Source organism: Anolis sagrei, chromosome 11, assembly GCF_037176765.1.
Source record: "Anolis sagrei isolate rAnoSag1 chromosome 11, rAnoSag1.mat, whole genome shotgun sequence".
Taxonomy (NCBI): Eukaryota; Metazoa; Chordata; class Lepidosauria; order Squamata; family Dactyloidae; genus Anolis; species Anolis sagrei.
This window is the reverse complement of record NC_090031.1, coordinates 21,110,706-21,126,771: the sequence shown is the minus strand read 5'-3', so window position 1 is coordinate 21,126,771 and position 16,066 is coordinate 21,110,706. Positions and strand designations below refer to the sequence as shown.

Genomic DNA, 16,066 nt, shown 5'->3' with positions numbered 1-16,066 from the left:
AGGAAAAGCAAGGAAAAGGAACTACCACTCCTCTTGCCGTCTCTCCAGCAACAGTAAGTGTATCCCTCTGGGCAACTCAACCAAGAAATCCCAACTGGACAGCCCCCCACGAAGGAGGATCTTCCTCCAAGGGCAAACCAAGAATGGGCAACTTGGAAGTCCCTAAACAGACTCAGAAGTGGAGTGGTCAGATCAAAAGACAACCTGGCAAAATGGCACGACCTAGAAGAATCCCACACCTTGTGTGACTGTGAAGCAGAACAGACAACCCCACATCTGTATGCTTGACCACTATGCCCTGCCTCATGTACAGAGGAAGAATTGTTGGAGGCTACAGACAATGCCATTGCCCGTTTTTGGTCAAAAGATATTTAGCCACCTGCGCTCCTCTTCTATTTTTATCAGTTTTATACTAATTTATGCAATGCTTTTGATACGAAATAAATAAACCTACCTCCAATAGACAAGAGTTCTTCCTCCCACCCTGGACATTCCACAATTATGTAAACCCCATTTTCCTACTTTCCAACAGACCTCACAACCTCTGAGGATGCCTGCCATAGATGTAGGCGAAACATCAGGAGAGAATGCTTTGGGAACATGGCCAAACAGTCTGAAATGCGTACAACAAATCAGTGATTCTGGGCATGAAAGCCTTGCTCCTAGGTAATAAGGGCAAAGGCCATAATGATTTCCTTTTTTAATTTAGCCAATTCCAGAGCTAATACATCACCTGCTGAGCTTAGCTCAAAGAGGAGTGTCACCGGGCTGGTGGCCTTACATACATACATATATATTTTGTAAATATGCCTCCATTCCCTCTCATCCCCAAGTAACATGTGTAGGTTTAAGACAATGAATTGCTTATTCAATTTTGCAATGTTACCTATAGTTCCCAGAATCCCCAGCCCACAAGGCCGGTGGCTTTGTTGTTGAGGGATTCTAGGTGGGTCTTAATCCAAAAAAGAATAACATTCCCAGATTCTGGGAACTGGCATCAGATGCAGTTTGAGCTAGTAGTGGTTTCCGATTCATCTCGAAATAAGGGACCATTTACTAATAACTTTTTAGGAAGGATCATTGGATAGGTTGAAAACTGTGGCTGTCCTTAAACTGTAGTTCACCTATTCAAATAATCCATCTCCTCTGTAATGTTTGGATTTGAATGTGGTGATCATTTGAATCCTGATTTGAATGTGAATTCAGATTATTGTTCCATTAAGAGACTGATAGTGCTGCATAAAAATATAGTCAGACTGATCAAAGAACTGATTGAAGAGTGGTCAAGAGAGAAGAGGAAGTCCTCTGCTTTCCTGCTCGGATGGCAGCAGACAAATAGAGAAAGCTTTCTTATAAGCAAAGTCCTGCAAGAGCAAGCAGTGCAAGTGCAAGAAACGAAGGTGCCGATACAACAGTGTTCCCATTCTTAGTGGTTTTCGCAGCAGACACTTTCACTGTTGTCGTGTTTGCCAGCCTAGTAGAAATACCTATAGTGCTGCTGGCTAAGCGAGGAGTAGACATGGTGGAATTCGTCTCCTGGTTGGATGATATTGTAGGTTTGCTGATAGCTGATGTGGTATTCTTCAGGGTAGAAGTTGATATGGTGCTTTTGTTTTTTGGCAATGTAGTGGTATTGGTGGCTAGTGGTGTGGTAGCATTCTTGGCCTGAGATTTGACGGTGCTGGAAAGAGACGTATTGTTGTTGGATGATATTGTAGTTTTGCCAATCGATAATATGGTGTGTATCAGGGTAGAAGTTGATATGGTGGTTTTGTTTTTTAGCAGCGTAGTGGTATTGTTGGCTAGTGGTGTGGTAGCATTTTTGGCCAGAGATTTGATGGTGCTGGATGATATTGTAGTTTTCCCAATTGGTGATGTGGTGGTCATCACGGTAGTAGTTGGTATGGTGGTTTTGTCTTCTAGCAACGTTGTGGTATTGTTGGCTAGTGCTGTGGTAGCATTCTTGGCTGGGGATTTGGTGGTGCTGGAATGAGACGTCATGTTGTTGGATGATACTGTAGTTTTACTGATTGGTGATGTGTTCATCAGGGTAGAAGTTGATTTGGTGGTTTTGTTATCTAGCGACGTAGTGGTATTGTTGGCTAGTGGTGTGGCCGGAGATTTGATGGTGCTGGAAAAAAATGTGTTGTTGGATGATATTGTAGTTTTCCCAATAGATGATATGGTGTGTATCAGAGTAGAAGCTGATATGGTGGTTTTGCTTTCTAGCAACATAGTGGTATTGTTGGCTAGTGGTGTGGCCAAAGATTTGATGGTGCTGGAAAGAGACGTAGTGTTGTTGTTGTTGACTAACAGTGCAGTGGTGCCCGTTGGTGGTGTAGTGACATTGGCGACGGCATCTGCTGTAGGTGTGACATTGGTGGCCAATGCCACAGTGGTTCTTTCAACAAATCCTGTCGGAGATGTGGTGTTCTCATTGGCCAGTCCTGTGGTGGCTTCTCTGGCCAGGCCAGGAGTCGACCTGGTGTGGTTCAAGAGCAGTGATAGGGTGGTGCTGTCAGGGCGAGGAGTAGATGTTCCCATCATCGTGGTGCTACTGCTTTGGAGAGTAGTGGATGCAAGTGAACTAAGCAGTAGACCAAAGGTGGTGAATGAATAGAACTTCATTGTGCACCTGCATTTGTGATAAAAAAAATAATGTTAAGATTATAGTGGATTTGATCTGCAGATTAAAAGCCAGTTCAGGTCTGTATTCCTCACACAGTTATCCTCAGGACACCTGAGAACTTTCTGTCCGCAAACTTTGTTCAGTAGGTCATTAACTAAGTCCCAAGATGACTTTTGTTTCTTTTCAAGCTTTTACTGAGAAAGTGGCTGCTCTAGAGGTGAATTATAGCAATGGTTATTGGACTGGTAATAATATACCGTATATACTTGAGTATAAGCGAAGATTTCCAGTCCTTTTTTAAGCTGAAAAGCCCCCCTTGACTTATACTCAAGCAACGTTATTTATTATTTTACTGTGTTATTATTATGATTTTATTGCATTTATTATTTTATTCTAATTATTATTATTATTATTACATTTACATTATTTTACTCTATTTATTATTGTTTTTATTACATTTACATTATTTTACTCTATCTATGAACCATCAAGGTTACTAAGATCTTCTGGAGGGGCCCTGCTCTCGGTCCCACCACCTTCGCAATCGCGTTTTATTTCACCCCAGCCATTCCACAGATATATAAACCCATTGTCCTAATTCCAACAGACCTCACTACCTCCTAGGATGCTTGCCATAGATGCAGGTGAAACGTCAGGAGAAAATGCCTCTAGAACATGGCCCTATAGCCCAAAAAAACCCACAAGAACCTATTTTCCATTTGATAAATCCATTTAGCAAACTGGTTGCTGTGGTTCCAAACAAACCAGATTTCCCAAGTTGTCATTTTGACGAAGCCCATGGCAATCCATCCACACAACTGATCCAGAGTTGAAATACGTTCCTTTTTTTGTGGTGTAGGAACTTACTCCTATTCTTTTTACATTATTTCTACCTCTGGTACCAGTTTCCCCATTAAATAAGTCATACCTAGGAAGACATCTCCTTTGTTAACGGATGTATACCTGTTTTTAGAATGCAAGTGAAAATGAATATGGTACAAAAGTGTACGGGGGCGTATGAAATGTGCAGGTTGCTGCAGCATTTGGATAGAACAGACCGAATGCCTGGGAAACTGGTATGGACCAGAAATAGATTGGCTCATCCATCCCGAGCAGAAGGATATTTTTAATATCACTGTATGTTTTATTCATGCGCCTGCCTGTTTCATTTAATGCTTCTTTTGTCAGGTGATGGATGGTTCTGTATGATATTTTCAAAATGGTAGATGGTCTTATATTACTCTCTCTCCTTCTTTTGGCCGCAGTTTTGAGGACTTAAAAGTTGAAAATGAAATGGAAATAGTTTAAATTTAGTAAAATAACCTGCTTCCATGAAGTCCATAGGGGTGTGGGAAGCTTTTAATTGAAAATCTTAGGCATTGAACCTACATACCTCTATATCAGTGGTTACCAACCTGTGGTCCATGGACCATCAGTGGTCCACAAGATCAAAAATATGGTCTGCAGCCTCACCGTTACTACACCGTTGCAATGGGAGCGACTGGTCTTGTGAACCCCTTTTATTATGCCAAGGCTTATCTATATAAATAAAAATGTAATGTTCGATTGTGGTATTCACAGAACTCAAAAACCACTGGATGAATTGACACCAAATTTGGACATAATACACCTAAAAACCCAATGTATGTCCTTCACTCATAAAAACACTGAAAAATGCAGCAGAAGGGACTTAAAAGCCCAAAAAGGTAAATGATGAAAAGCTACATGACAATACAGAAAAAAGGAAGAAAAGGGGATGAAAAGAAAGGAAGGAATGAAGGAAGGACAAGAAAGAGGGAGGGAAAGAAAGAAGGAAAGGGAGAAGGAAGGAAAGGGAGAGAAGGAAGAAAGGAGACAAAGAGGGAGGGGAAAAAAGGGAAAGGAAGGAGAGAAGGAAAGAGAAAAGGGAAACAAGGAAGGAAAGAGGGAGCGAAGGAAGGTGGGAAGATGTAGAGAAGGAGGAAAGGAAAGGAGGAAAGAGAAAAGGAAGAAAAGAGAAAGCAGAAGAGAAAGAAAAAGGGAGCAGGAAGGAAATAGAGAAGGAAGGAAGAAGAGAAGGAAAGAAGGGAAGGAAGGAAGGAAAAAGGGAGTGAAGGAAGGAGGGAAAGAAGGACAGAAAGAGGGAAGGTAGGCCACAGGAAAGGGAGAGAAGGAAGAAAGGAGACAAAAAGGGAGGGAAAGAAAAAAGGGAAACAAGGAAGGAAAGAGGGAGCGAAGGAAGGTGGGAAGATGTAGAGAAGGAGGGAAGGAAAGAAGGAAAGAGGAAAAAGAAGAAAAGAGAAAGCAGAAGAGAAAGAAAAAGGGGGAAGGAAGGAAATAGAGAAGGAAGGAAGAAGAGAAGGGAAGGAAGGAAGGAAAGAGGGAGTGAAGGAAGGAGGGAAAGAAGGACAGAAAGAGGGAAGGTTGGCCACAGCAACACGTGGCGGGTACAGCTAGTTAAATATAGTTTTCTTTGGGCAAGCAGATTGTGACTGGGTTGTTGTAGTCGCCTAAGGGCTGAGAAGAGCGGTATACAAATAACGTAAATAAATAATAATAATAATTGTAGGTTTTTCGGGTTGTATGGTCATGTTCTAGAAGCATTCTCTCCTGATGTTTCGCCTGCATCTATGGCAAGCACCCTCAGAGGTTGTGAATCTCACAACCTATGAGGATGCTTGCCACAGATGCAGGCGAAACGTCAGGAGATAATGCTTCTAGTACATGGTCATACAACCCAAAAAAACTACAACAACCCAGTGATTCTGACCATGAAAGCCTTTGACAGATGGTGACTACTGGATGGCATATGTTTTGTATCAGAAGCTAGAGCTGATGTGGTCTATCCAACGCAGTTTTCTGAATCAGCACCCCAAATAACCAAACCGAATCTAAAGTTGACCAAAAACCCAATCGTAACCCTTTTGGTGCTAATGTTGGAGAGTGATCCTTGGTCAAAAAATGGTTGGGAACCACTGGATTAGATAGAACTATGGAGACCAGGGTGACCTTGGGCAAGGCTCTATATGCATGTGGTCTCACATTGAAGCATTCCCGTCCCTGATAACATTTTCCACCATAATGTAGACATTTAAGTGTCCAGACCAGTGAAAAGATGGATATTGACAAGCTGGAGTATGTTCAGTAGAAGGCAACCAAGATTAAAAAATGTCCTTTGAGGAACAGTTTGGAGAACTGGTGGGTCTGTTTCAGTAGGAAAAGAGAAACCTGTGAGGTGATATGGGGATTATCTTTAGATATCTGAAGGGAAAGAATGTAGAAGTTGGCGTGAACTTATTTTTTTGGCTGCTCCAGAGACTAGAACACTACCTCACGGGTACAAATGTCAAGTTGTAGCACCTTAGAGACCAACTGGGAAGACAAAAGTGGTGGCATAAGCCATAGATGGCTTGCATAGAGAGCTAGTTCTTTACATGTGCTTCTAGATCAGTGGTTCTCAAACTCTGGGTCCTCACGTGTTTAGGCCTACAACTCCCAGAAATCTCAGCCAGTTTAAGATTTCCGGGAGTGGAAGACCAAAACATCTGGGGACCTGCAGGTTGAGAACCACTGTTCTAGATCAAAGATTTATCTCTTGATGCCAAGAGTGCAAGGGACTGTCCGTCTTTGGAGGTTAGAAAGGCATCTTTCAAGATTGTGTATCTCTGTATGTTAGAAGTTGGACTATATGACTAGATGGCCACTGCAGTCTGTTCCAGTTCCGTGATGCTATGAGCTTGGAAGGGGCCCAGCATAGTCACTAATGGATAAACAAAGGGGAGAAAAGAGTTCTGCCTAATCTGATGGTACGAATAGTTTCAATAAAATGTTTTTCAAGAGGTTGTTGTAGGTTTTCTGGGCTGTATGGCCATGTTGGCTATTGGGAGGGATAGCCAATACTCAAGAGGACAGGAGCAGAATTCAAAACGATCTTGACAGCTTAGAGAGATGATTGGCCAAAACTAACAAAATGAAGTTCAACAGTGACAAATGCAAGATACTCCACTTTGGCAGGAAAAACCAAAGGCAAAGTTTCAGAATGGGGGACAATGCCTGGCTCGAGAGCAGTACGTGTGAAAAAGATCTTGGAGTCCTCGTGGACAACAAGTTAAACATGAGCCAACAATGTGATGTGGTGGCAAAAAAAGCCAATGGGATTTTGGCCTGCATCAATAGGAGCATAGTGTCTAGATCTAGGGAAGTAATGCTACCCCTCTATTCCGCTTTGGTTAGACCACAACTGGAATATTGTGTCCAATTCTGGGCACAATTCAAGAGAGATATTGACAAGCTGGAATGTGTCCTGAGGAGGGCGACTAAAATGATCAAGGGTCTGGAGAACAAGCCCTGTGAGGAGCGGCTTAAGGAGCTGGGCATGTTTAGCCTGAAGAAGAGAAGGCTGAGAGGAGATATGATAGCCATGTATAAATATGTGAGAGGAAGCCACAGGGAGGAGGGAGCAAGCTTGTTTTCTGCTTCCCTGGAGACTAGGACGCAATGGAACAATGGCTTAAAACTACAAGAAAGGAGATTCCATCTGAACATGAGGAAGAACTTCCTGATTGTGAGAGCCGTTGAGCAGTGGAACTCTCTGCCCCGGAGTGTGATGGGGGCTCCTTCTTTGGAAGCTTTTAAACAGAGACTGGATGGCCATCTGTCAGGGGTGATTTGAATGCAATAGTCCTGCTTCTTGGCAGGGGGTTGGACTGGATGGCCCATGAGGTCTCTTCCAACTCTTTGATTCTATGATTCTAATGTCCTAGAAGCATTCTCTCCTGACGTTTCGCCTGCATCTGTGACAAGCATCCTCAGAGGTTTTGTTTTTCAGGAGTTCAGGATTTCAGCCTCCCACCACCTTCATGGCTCAAGTCTAAACACAGAGTAGTATCTCCCAACTTTGGGGTAGAACCTAAAGAGCAACATATGTCACAACTTTCCAATTCCATGCAGGCACAGAAATGCTCAGAATGAGACACTTGGCTGTATTGGTCCCTGGTTCAAATTTCTCAGAATATTATATTCTGAGAAATTACATGAAACCTGAAAAAAGAGCCAAGTTGGCACTCTATTTTTGTTCACTGCAGAAGAAACTGTTTCCGCACTCTGTCTTTTTTTGCAACCCGATTTGGTTGCTGTGGAACCCAACGCCGAAATCAGAAGAGGGGAAGAAGTCTGAAGGAAAAGATATTGGCAGGCAGGAGAACCTGCTGCTCAGCAAAGGAAAGACTAGGACCCCTTCCACACAAACACACACACACACACACACAGAGACAGACACTATTTGCTAGCCACATATTGGGGGCAAACTTGCATAGGGGATCCCCCCCCCGCACCAAATGCCGCTCTGGGCCAGAGTGAAGAGAGAGAGGGCCAGGGGACAGTTCCATCTTGTTTCCTGTGCTATGCTAATATTATATTATATTATATTATATTATATTATATTATATTATATTATATTATATTATAATATATTGTATATACATATAATATTTATAATATTATAATGTAATGCAATATAATACTACTACTAATAATATCATATTATAATTACTCGAGTATAAGCCTAGTTTTTCAGCCTCTTTTTTAGGCTGAAAAAGCGCCTCTCGGCTTATACTCGAATCAAAGTTATTTATTATTTTACTCTGTTATTAATATTATTTTATTAAATGTATTGTTTTACTCTATTTATTATTGTTGGACAATTTCAACAGAAAGGAAGAAACCATGAAAATGAACAAAATCTGGCTAACAGTATTAAAAAACTCAAAAATTACAACAGCAAAACAACAGAGAGTAAACAATCAGGCACAACAAATCACTCTCAACAAAAGATTCCCCCCCAGGCACTTCCAAGCCATTAAATGCTAATCAAGGTGGTCAGTTGAAACATTCACACCTAGCTCCAGCAGACAAAAGTCCTTTGTCTCACCCTGGTCATTCCACAGATATATAAACCCATTTTCCTACTTCCAACAGTCCTCACTACCTCTGAGGATGTTTGCCATAGATGCAGGCGAAACATCAGGAGAAAATTCCTCTAGAACATGGCCATATAGCCCGGAAAAACCTACAACAACCCATTATTGTTGTTATTATTACATTGATTATTTTACTATATTTTTATTATTACATTTATTATTTTACTCTATTATTATTTTTATTACATTTCTTATTTTTCTCTTTATTATTATTGGAAGGATACAGAAGCACATTTACATTGAAGAAGGAAGGTTAGAATAATGATTTAATCAGAGTTGGACAGTTTTATCTTAAAGTTTTATGTAAATATTCAAAAACGTTTAACCTATTGATGCCTCAATTAATGTAATATGGAGCCCCTGGTGGCGCAGTGGGTTAAACCCCTGTGCCGGCAGGACTGAAGACCCGACAGGTCGCAGGTTCAAATCCGGGGAGAGGCGGATGAGCTCCCTCTATCAGCTCCAGCTCCTCATGTGGGGACATGAGAGAAGCCTCCCACAAGGATGATAAAACATCAAATCATCCGGGTGTCCCCTGAGCAACGTCCTTGCAGACGGCCAATTCTCTCACACTAGAAGCGACTTGCAATTTCTCAGGTTGCTCCTGACACGACAAAAATAAATAAATAATGTAATTTTATTGGTCTCTATTTTTATTTTGAAATTTACCAGTAGCAGCTGCATTTCCCACCCTTGGCTTATACTCGATGCCCTGGCTTATATTCGGGTCGGTTTATACTCAAGTATATACGGTATATATTTATATTACATGTAATATTACTAATAATATTACAATATAATGGTATAGTACAATATAGCAATATATATTACTGATGTATTGTCGAAGGCTTTCATGGCTGGAATCACTAGGTTCTTGTGGGTTTTTTCGTGCTATAGGGCCATGTTCTAGAGGCATTTCTCCTGATGTTTCGCCTGCATCTATGGCAAGCATCCTCAGAGGTTGTGAGGTCTGTTGGAAATAGGAAAATGGGTTTATATATCTGTGGAATGGCTGGGGTGGGGCAAAGAGCTCTTCTCTGCTGGAGCTAGGTGTGAATGTTTCAACTGACCACTTCATTAGCATTTGAAGGCCTAGCTGAGCCTGAGAAAATCTTTTGTTGAGAGGTGTTAAGATGTGCCTGGTTGTTTCCTCTCTGTTGCTTTGCTGTTGTAATTTTAGAGTTTTTTAATACTGGTAGCAGATTTTGTTCATTTTCATGGTCTCTTCCTTTCTGTTGAAATTGTCCACATGCTTGTGGATTTCAATGGCAGAGAGGAAACAACCAGGCACATCTTAACACCTCCCAACAGGGGATTTTCCCAGGCTCAGCCAGGCCTTCAAATGCTAATGAAGGTGGTCAGTTGAAACATTCACACCTAGCTCCAGCAAACAAAAGTCCTTTGTCCCACCCTGGTCATTCCACAGATATATAAACCCATTGTCCTAATTTCAACAGACTTCACTACCTCTGGGGATGTTTGCCATAGATGCAGGCGAAACGTCAGGAGAAATGCCTCTAGAACATGGCCCTATAGCCCGAAAAAACCCACAAGAACCTATATTACTGATATTGCACTATACTAATAATATATATTGTGTGTGTGTGTGTGTGTGTGTGTGTGTGTGTGTATATATATATATATATATTATTATTATTATTATTATTATTATTATTATTATTATAAGCCTCTCTGAGTCCCCTTCGGGGTGAGAAGGGCAGCATATAAATGTCATAAATAAATAAATAGGGATGACCAAGCTGCCTGACAATCAAATGCCACTGATTCAGCATTCCCTGGGACCTTTATTATCCTGCCCTTGGACAACATTTGGAAAGGAGAACCACCTTTAGCACATGAGCCCATCATAGAAGCAGGCAGTGTCCCTTACAAAACAAGGCATCTGTGTCGCAATATCAGATTCCATACCTGGCTCTTTTTCTCCCCTTTGGCTCCTGGTCTTGGAGGAGATCAAATGCAGCTCCTTTGCTCCTCCAGCTTTGCAGACTTGGCCACAGCTGGACAGGAACATCAGGGACTGCAATTTATGTCAGGCTTCAGAGTGAGGTAATCACGCAGCTAACAAAGGGTTTGCTTCCTTGTTTGCAAAACACAATCCAAAGTAAATATGGTGTTGAATAGAAATAGCCTGCCTATAGGGTTCAGGAAGGATCATGAAAATACAGAAAGCCTTTTTCAGTCTCCAGTGCTTGCACGGGTATGTTCTGCAAGCCACGGTGACTAATAGCTTAGTTAGTTAGAATAATCCACAATAAACCCTTTTTTAACCAAATCAGTTGAATCACAAAATTGGTCTAAAAAATGATCAGCTGATTTTGAAAAATCTCAACAGGGGCTATTTGTCAACTTCGAGGAAGCATCTTCCTTTTCACACCTATCACAGTGAGTCAATAACAGGCAACTTCCTCAATGGTAGGAATCCACTTTGGGAGTTAGGCAAGTGCAAGGCTATTCCCTCTTTTGTCAAGACTAGAATGATGTTGTCCTCCATTGCTCAGGTAGTAGAGATTGCAAGAGACCATCATTTGATTACTTTCCCTCTCTACTTCCTTATATCAATATAGCTCTGCCAGTCAGTTCCATTTTTTTTCATGACTCATACTTACCCAAACTTGTCTTACACCATGCTGCTCTGTATGCTTGAAACCGCCTCCCAGGATATTTATTTATTTACTTACTTACTTACTTACTTTGCTTATATACCGCTGTTCTCAGCCCAGGAGCGACTCACAGCGGTGTATAACAAAATACAAAACACAGTATAAAAACGATTCTCAATCCATTATGCAAAAACATTATACAAAAAGCATAATACAAAACATTGTCATTACTACGAAAACCATTCAGCGTCGTCTCATCGTCCAAACCACAATCCAATATCATTTTCCGTTATTCCATTCCTATTGTAATTACCAATCATTGCACTTCTTGTTCGAACACCTTCTTGAACAACCAAGTTTGTAATTTCCTGCGGAATATCATCAGGGAAGGACCCTGTCTAATGTCCACGGGAAGGATGTTCCACAGCCGAGGGGCCACCACCGAGAAGGCCCTATCTCTCGTCCTCGCCATGCTTCCTCTTATTTCTTCGAGGGTCTCTTCAGAACCCATATTTTCCATGAATTCTTTTTCTAGGCTACGGTATATGACAGTGTTTCTCAACCTGGGGATCGGAACCCCTGGGGAGGGGTCATGAGGGGGTCAGAGGGGTCACCAAAGACCATTAGAAAACACAGTATTTTCTTTATATCTCTTATTTTCCTTAGTCTTTTATCTTTATTCCGAAGGTATTTGTTAGCTTTCTTACCCAACCTGGGGTTCCTTTCTTCTTTCCTTTCCTTCTCGTCTTCTTAAAATTTAAAATAGTGGCCGGCGTTCTGTTCCCGGCTTTCGCCGGGTATCCTTTCCGCGCCCTGCACAACTCTTCTAATTCGGCCTCCAACGAACCATACCAATAGTTCCTGGGTTGGTGTTTTTTGGTTGGAAGGCACAAAGAGTTTCTAGCGCCCAACTGCTTCTCGCTGCTGGGTTGGGGGGAGCTGGGGAAGAGACCCCACTCTACCAAAGGCTTGCGGAAAAGCGGGTTGTTGAGAAGCTTGTTGAGGAGCTTCAACAAACCCTAGTGTCTGCCATCATGCCGCTACCGGAAGTTTGCGGTATCACTCTGTGTTTGCTTATTCTTATGTCCTTATGTCTTTCTAAGAGTTTTGGAGGCTTGAGGCTTAAGGAGATTTGGAGAAGTTTTAAGTATTAAGTTTTAGGGAAGAGTTATAGATTGTAGAATTGGTGTAGGATCTCCTTCTCTGCACAAAACCTCACAAAGCCAGAACAGAGTTTCTAACATATATATATTCCCCAAACTCCACCAGTATTCAAATTTGGGCATATCAGGTATTTGTGCCAAATTTGGTCCAGAGCATGAAAATACATCCTTTATATCAGATATTTACATGATGATTCATAACGGGAGCAAAATTACAGTTATGAAGTAACAACAAAAATAATGTTATGGTTGGGGGTCACCACAACATGACTGAATCTAATAATCAGTTAACACAGCATTTCTCCACCCGGGGGTCAGAGCCCCTGGGGGGGTCACGAGGGGGGTGTCAGAACAGTCTCTAAAGACCATCAGAAAACACAGTATTTTGTATTGGTCATGGGGGTTTTCTGTGGGAATTTTGACATAATTCTATCATTGGTGAGGTTCATAATGCTCTTTGATTGTAGGTGAACTACAAATCCCAGCAACTACAACTCCCAAATGTTAAGGTCTATTTTCTCCAAACTCCACCAGTGTTCACATTTGGACATATTGAGGATTTCTGGTCCAGATTCATCATTGTCTGAGTCCACAGTGCTCTCTGGATGTAGGTGAACTACAACTCCAAAACTCAAGGTCAATGCCCATCAACCCTCTTCAGTATTTGGTGTTGGTCATGGGAGTTCTGTGTGCCAAGTTTGGTTCAATTCCATCGATGGTGGAGTTCAGAATGCTCTTTGATTGTAGGTGAACTATTTTTTTTTGTCGTGTCAGGAGCGACTTGAGAAACTGCAAGTCGCTTCTGGTGTGAGAGAATTGGCTGTCTGCAAGGATGTTGCCCAGGGGACACCTGGATGATTTTTGATGTTTTTATCATCTTTGTGGGAGACTTCTCTCATGTCCCCGTATGAGGAGCTGGAGCTGACAGAGGGAGCTCATCCACCACTCCCTGGATTCAAACCTGCGACTTGTCGGTCTTCAGTCCTGCCGGTACAGGGGTTTAACCCACTGCGTCACTAGGGGCACCAGGTGAACTATAAATCCCAGCAACTACAATTCCCAAATGACAAAATCAACCTCCCCCGAACCCCACCAGTATTCAAATTTGGGTGTATTTTGGGTTTTTGGTCCAGAGCATGAAAATACATTCTGCATATCAGATATTGACATTATGATTCATAACAGTAGCAAAATTACCATTATGTAGTAGCAATGAAAATAATGTTATGGTTGAGGAACGCGGCATTAGAAAGGTTGAGAACTACTGGTCTATGCTGGCATATTGCAATTGACCCACTCACCCTCTGCACATCATCTTACTACTGCCTGCTGGAATCTAATTGGCTTTGTTTCTAGGCTACGATTTACAACATCGTTTCTCAACCTGGGGGTCGGGACCCCTGGGGGAGGGGTCGTGAGGGGGTCAGAGGGGTCACCAAAGACCATCAGAAAACACAGTATTTTCTGTTGGTCATGGGGTCAAGTTCACCAGCACTTTCACCCAATCCTACACCCCCCCCCCCCCAGCCGATTTTATAAGCCAGGATGGGCAAGGGTCTAGAGCAGTGGTTCTCAACCTTCCTATTGCCACAACCCCTTAATAGAGTTCCTCCTGTTGTGGTGACCCCCCAACCATAAAATAATTTTCATTGCTACTTCATAACTGTCATTTTGCTACTGATATCAATTGTAATGTAAATATCTGATGTATTTTCATTTACTGGACCAAATTTGGCACAAATACTCAATATACCCAAGTTTGAATACTGGTGGGGTTGGGGGGGATTGATTTTGTCATTGGGGAATTGTAGTTGCTGGGATTTATAGTTCACCTACAATCAAAGAGCCTTCTGAACCCACCAATGATGGAATTGAACCAAACTTGGCACACAGAACTCCCATGACCAACAGAAAACACTTTGGTGGGACCTTGAGTTTGGGAGTTGTAGTTCATCTACATCCAGATAGAGCACCGTGGACTTAAACAATGATGGAATTGAACCAAACTTGGCATGGATACTCAATATGCCCAAATGTGAACAGTGGTGGAGTTTGGGAAAGACAGACATTGACACTTGTGAGTTGTAGTTACTGGGATGTATAGTTAACCTACAATCAAAGAGCATTCTGAACCCCACCAGTGACAGAACTGGGCCAAACTTCCCACTCAGAAACCCCATGACCAACAGAAAATACTGTGTTTTCTGATGGTCTTTGGTGACCCCTCTGACACCCCCTTGCGACCCCTCCAGGGGTCCCGACCCCTAGGTTGAGAAACACTGGTCTAGAGAGCAAGTGGTTGGCCTCATTTCTCCTAAGATCTTGTCTCCTTGGACTGCACAAGCTGAAAATGGGTTTTGGCTGAGATGGCTAGGCCAGATAGGCGCGCCTTGCCTTTCCTGGCTACGTAAGGGCGGCTGAAAGATATGTTGCAGCTGGCTCTTGCTCTGTGTGTCTCCAAATTCATCCTGTCTTTGGAACTAGTTCCAAGGAGGTTGGATGAAAATAGAGATCCCTTTTGGCCCTCAGAACACTGTTGCAGCAGTCCCAGTTTGGGAGATCGACCACTCTTGTAATGCAACTCGTGTTCCTTCAAGTAGTTGTGGACTTATGACCCTATCATGACGTTTTGGATTTATGACCCTATCATGACGTTTTTCTTGGAAAGGTTTCTTCAAGAAGCCTTCTTCTGAGGTTCTGACTTGCCCAAGGTCATCCAATGGGTTTCCATGATGAAAGGTGGTTCAGAGTCAAAATCTTATTCTCAAACCACTACGCCGCACTGGCTTCCGTGTAATAGAACTGCCCTTTGTATTTTGCACGTATTCTCAGATTATCTAATCTCGATCCTAGTTGGCGTGTGACTTTGCCATTCCGATTTCCTTGAACCGTGTCGGGAAGAAAATGGTTGTTTTTCTAAATGTAGGACTAGCCTTTCCTTTCTGAATCCCTTGCTCCTGGTAACCATGGAAATGGCTGCTGCGATATGCAACCCGTTGTGGGACCTGGCACGTGCCGGGGTTTGCCCGCCAGACCTTCCCCTTTCTACCTTCGCATCTCGCTCACAATATTTGCATTCCAAACAGGACGTGGGTTTCTGCAACCTCTCAAAGATAGGAAGACAGGTCTGGGTTTATTCCCAATTTCACTCCCGCAAGCCATGATAGCATCCATCTTTTATTAACTGTGCTTAAGGAAGGGAGTAACCGTGTCCTGGCTGGGATGTGTACCCAAAACGCTCTTAGTTGAATCCAAGCAAATGGAATATGTCCCTCTTGCAGCTTCCCTGGAGCTGAATCATTCAACAGCTGCACATTTCAAGTATCTTGTGTCTCTCCTCCCTTCTATCCCCCTGCTGCTTGCCGCTAAGGAAACGACGACTTCTTGCCTGTAGCTCTTATTTCCAGGGAAACCAACCTTGTGCATAGCAGTTGTCACACGCGGCACTCAGACTGGAGAAGTTGATAAGTGTGATGCTTAAAACAAGGATGGGTGGTATGACATGGGGGCTTAATGTTGTTTGGTATTCAGACTGTTTTGTCCATTACGCCCAGCATTGTTTACTCTGCCTTCAGTGTGTTTCAGACAGCGCCTGCCTCTTGGTCTCTTCCAAATTGGAAGTGCCAGCAACCAAACCTGGCATCTCCTGCATGCAAAGCAGGTGCTCAGCTGTGCCACTAAATAGTGATGCTGCCT

The 16,066-nt window shown here is 42.6% G+C and overlaps 2 protein-coding genes across 3 annotated transcripts in view; one reads left to right on the top strand and one right to left on the bottom strand.

Moving 5' to 3' along the window:
- Positions 1-16,066, top strand: part of NF1 (neurofibromin 1) — a 252,287-nt gene that overhangs the window by 129,058 nt on the left and 107,163 nt on the right. The gene's annotated exons all lie outside the window — the stretch shown is intronic.
- On the bottom strand, positions 689-10,627 carry LOC132763521 (uncharacterized). The gene is made up of 2 exons (XM_060757057.2): positions 10,516-10,627; positions 689-2,635 (listed from the first exon to the last, which is right to left on the bottom strand). Exon 2 carries the CDS (start codon positions 2,626-2,628, stop codon positions 1,351-1,353), a length of 1,278 nt encoding a protein of 425 aa, XP_060613040.2. The 5' UTR covers positions 2,629-2,635; positions 10,516-10,627; the 3' UTR covers positions 689-1,350.